Source organism: Nanorana parkeri, unplaced genomic scaffold (assembly GCF_000935625.1).
Source record: "Nanorana parkeri isolate BGI_ZX_2015 unplaced genomic scaffold, ASM93562v1 scaffold3828, whole genome shotgun sequence".
Taxonomy (NCBI): domain Eukaryota; kingdom Metazoa; phylum Chordata; class Amphibia; order Anura; family Dicroglossidae; genus Nanorana; species Nanorana parkeri.
The window spans coordinates 6,290-10,313 of NW_017310096.1; the positions used below are offsets into that span (position 1 = coordinate 6,290).

Here is a 4,024-nt window from a genome sequence, read left to right on the forward strand (position 1 = left end):
CCACCTAAATATGGACCCGAAGACTCCAGATGACCCCGCTCGGAGCGCCGCCCACCGGAGCAGCAGTGACGCGCCGCTCGGCGAGGTAAGTAAGAAGAAACCTGACCAGCGTACTCACTTTGCTCAGTGCTCGAGACGCTGACTCGAGTATAAGCCGAGGGGGGCATTTTTCAGCACAAAAAATGGGCTGAAAAAGTCGGCTTATACTCGAGTATATACGGTAATAGCCAAACTTTTATTTAAAAAAAATAAAAAGCCCGGTCATTAGTCTAGAGAGTTAGCCATGAATATTGGATGGAAAATTATTGCTCTCACTCTGGTGCACGCGGAGATACCTGACATGTGTAGCGCAATCATTGTTTTCATATGTAGGTGCACCCGACTTGTGCTTCCGTAAGTATGCGCGCGTTTCCTGGGTGTGAGGATTTTAAACTTTTTTGGGGGTATTTTTAATTTTATTTAACTTTAATTTTTTTTACTTTATTGCGATCACATGGGGGGTGCTCATAGGCCCCCTATGTGATAGCACATTTGAGATGACAGATTCACTTTAAGGTGACATTAGGTGCTCAGGGGTGTATCCACTGGCATAAAGGGAAGATTTTGTGCTGCAGACTGGAGGAGGTGGGATACACACCATCAAAAGTAACTAATGTGACTGCTACAGTATCCTAAATTTAAAAAAAAAAACCTAAACCTGCTTAAAAATAAAAAATAAAAAAAATGACTCTCTGATGACATTATCAAATGTTCGAGATTTTTTCATATGAATGTTTGTCCAAAAATCTTCCAGCATGTGGCCAGCTTAACTACTTCAGGACCATGCTGTTTATATATGTATTATTGCTGTCCTAAAGGGGTTACACTAGCATCGCAGCAGATCTGTAGAGCTGCCTGATCACTTACATGGTGATGAAAATGGTGCCGCCATCCCTCGTGCGGGCTTGGCACAGCGGGTCATCGATCACTGAACTGGCAATCGGCAAGGATATCAGCAATTTCAGTCTATCATTTCTCTAATAGACACCTGATGTACGGGGGGGGTTATAAATTTTAAAAAAATTCATAAACAAAAAGGGATAAAAAAAAAAAAAAGAAGTGGTTAAAAAACTTACCGGTAACTATTTCCAATAGTCTTCCAGGACAACAAACATGTGAGATGTGGAGGTACCTCCCCTCAAGCAGGTAACACGCCACCATAGAGAATTTAAAAGACAGCCCTCACAGGATGCTCCTCAGCATATATGAGAACCAAAGAACGGAAATCTAAAAAAACAACATAAGACGGGAACAAACATGCCAAAATAGTCCCCTGCAAAGGGCGGGAACCATGCTGTCCTAGAAGACTATTGGAAAAAGTTACCGCTAAGTCTAACTCTGGTTTTCCCCAAACGTCTTCCAGGTCATATGATAAACAAGAACTTTTCATTAGGGAGAGATTACAACTTAAAGAGCTTTTCTTCCAAAAGCCTGATCCTGGCTTGTTAAAAGATCTAGACAGTGTCAAACAAATGAAGAAAAGCTTGACCATGTGGCTGCCTTACATATTTGTTCGGAGTGGCAACAGCTTTCTAAAAACAAGGAAGTGGCCATAGCCCTGGTGGAATGAGCAGTTACTAGGATAAGAGAAGCTTATCCATCAAGCTGTATGCTTCGAAAAAAGCAAGTCTAATCCATCTAGCAATGGAAGACTTTGATGCACGGAATCCCCTACATTTGCCCGAAAAAAGCAAAAATAAGGCATCCAACTTTCTGATATCTTTTGTAGCTTCCAGTTAAGCAAGAATGCAGCATTTAACAAGACAATGAAAATACCTTCCCTTATGGTTAGAAGAATTACCACAAAAGGAAAGCACAATCATTTCCTGAGATCTGTAGAACTAAAGGCGCCCATACACTGCACGATTCTCTAACTAGAATAGCGGGAAATCCCACGATCGTACAAGAATCGTACAGTGTATGGTAGGCGTGCGACCATTTCTAATGTACGGTCGCACGACTTTTGTATATCGAGCATGTTGGAAAACCAGCCGAGAATCGTACGATTTTCGGCTGGTTTTTAACATGATCGAGAGATCACTGCCGAACGGGCCGGTGTGCGCAAGCACACACTGCTCGTTCAGCATTGCTGTCATCGCGATCGCAAGTACGATCTGCCTGTCCAAGATGGGCAGATCGTAGGTTTTTTTTTTTTTTTAAGTACTTTACAACCCTCGCAAGACAAAAGTCTTGCGAGGCACCTTTAGAAGCGATTTTAGGTTAAAAAAAAAAAAAAAGCTGGGTCACTCTCCTCAGAATACTCCCATCTGGAAAGATTCCAAGAAGGGCCTCCAACTCACTAACTCTACATGCAGAAGTGGTAGCCACTAACAAAGCAGTCTTAAAAGGTAGAAAATCTAGAATCGCAGGCAAGTCCTGAGTTCTGGTATTCAACTTGAGCCAGGAGTTGAAGACTTTCCAGACTTTGGCATACATTTTTCTAGTCACAGGTTTCTGGCTAGTAAAAAACAAAAAGTTTTTTTCTCCCCCCTCACCCCACATACACACAAATGCAAAATTGTGCGCCTGTGTGCAAAAACAACAGTTGCACCACTGGTTACATATCCAGTAGGAGGGAAAGCAAAATTTTAGCGTCATCAGTCACTGTTAACTCAATATTAATGAACAATAAAAACATTTAAAGCGTCGCATATGGGCAATTTTGGGTCATGTCGTTTTTGTTTTACATTCCATGGGCATGTACAATTTTAAGGTTTGACATCTTTGGTATCTACCCAACATGTTTATATTTGACCAAGAATTGGGTATTATATTCTTTGTGCGTGCACCAACATTCATTTTAATGTATTGTTTCCTAAAAAAATGTATTTGATAAACATGTACATAAATATTGTGCAACCTAAAGTTGCAGGTATAATTTGGTTTTCTCCTGGGCCTCTGTTTTTAGTAGATGTATAGCTGTTTGGGGGTTTAAAATGACAAAGTCACAAATATTTTTCAAAATATTTACTGCGGATCTGAGGTGGTTTAGGGGTCATGTTCTACAGCACCAGATTATTTGAGCCCCAAAGCAATTGCCAGCCAACAATTTGAGAGCCGTTTTCTCACCTGTCCTGGATTGCCATCTCCAACCCGTCTTTGCTCATTCTTCAGCATCTCCCTGTAACTGAATTCTGGACACCTCTCATCGGTGGGGTCTGATAAAGCCAGCTCTAGCCTAACCGTCCCATCTGCATTCGGGTTATTTTCCTCTGCACTGGTGATCGGGTGACAGGAGCCGGCCTCCCCGACAATTGAGGAAGAAGCGGCTACTTCACGCTGCGGTCGTTGAGTTGGTGTCTGTTGCGGAGGCCTTGACTGCTGCTGTGTGCCTGCCAAAGGAGGCCTCATTGATTGTGAGCGCTGAGTTGCAGATATGAGCGAGGAATTCCGCTGCTGCTGTTGTTGTTCTATCAAAGTCCCTGCGCTCTCACGCGGCTTCATTGGTAAAAGACTGACAAACGGCACCCTGCGCGGCTCCGCCATTCCCCCAGCACATCAATGCTTTGTATAGCTGGCTTATGATTTGACTCGGGCACGTGTATCACCCGTCCGTTTATTTGCCGCCCAGAATGGGTTATCTACTGCTTTTGGTGGCCAAGCTATTCAGTCCTGTATATTGTCAAGAGCTCCTGCACCTCAAACATCCCGAACAACGCCGCCATCTTGAACCCCCACATAAATAATAACAAGGCCGATTCCCAACTCGCATGCGTCCAAATGTCGCCTAGTATGTGCGTGATGATACGTCATCACGCTGCTCATTCACCTTTCTACGCATTCGCTCGAAAGTGTTGACGGGGTACACGTCCTGTTGTGAAGCTGACGTTTCATGGGTTGTCCGAGTAACGAGGACGCTGTCTCTGGATGCAATACCGTAAATTGAGTAGTATAAGAGAATGCGCCCAGGAAACTTGTACGATTTGTGTGGCATTACAACTGCCTTTAAGCGTTCTTTGTTATATGCTGATTTTAACCACTTGAA

General features: G+C 43.3%; 1 protein-coding gene across 1 annotated transcript; it reads right to left on the reverse strand.

Annotated features, from left to right (window-relative positions):
* Positions 1 to 1,221: 1,221 nt before the first annotated feature.
* On the reverse strand, positions 1,222 to 3,818 carry LOC108803524 (ubinuclein-2-like). The gene is made up of 3 exons (XM_018575360.1): positions 3,809 to 3,818; positions 3,109 to 3,553; positions 1,222 to 1,266 (listed from the first exon to the last, which is right to left on the reverse strand). The coding sequence occupies exons 2-3, from the start codon at positions 3,523 to 3,525 to the stop codon at positions 1,222 to 1,224; spliced, it is 462 nt and encodes a 153-aa protein (XP_018430862.1). The 5' UTR covers positions 3,526 to 3,553; positions 3,809 to 3,818.
* Between the last annotated feature and the right edge of the window lie 206 nt (positions 3,819 to 4,024).

Bases quoted from the DNA above. Each gene is read 5' to 3' on its own strand.
- LOC108803524 (XM_018575360.1), bottom strand. From the start codon at position 3,525: ATGGCGGAGCCGCGCAGGGTGCCGTTTGTCAGTCTTTTACCAATGAAG. The intron at 1,267-3,108 runs GTGAGAAAACGG...TTGTTTTTTTAG, and splicing joins GAGATGGCAATCCAGGACAG to ATTTCCGTTCTTTGGTTCTC.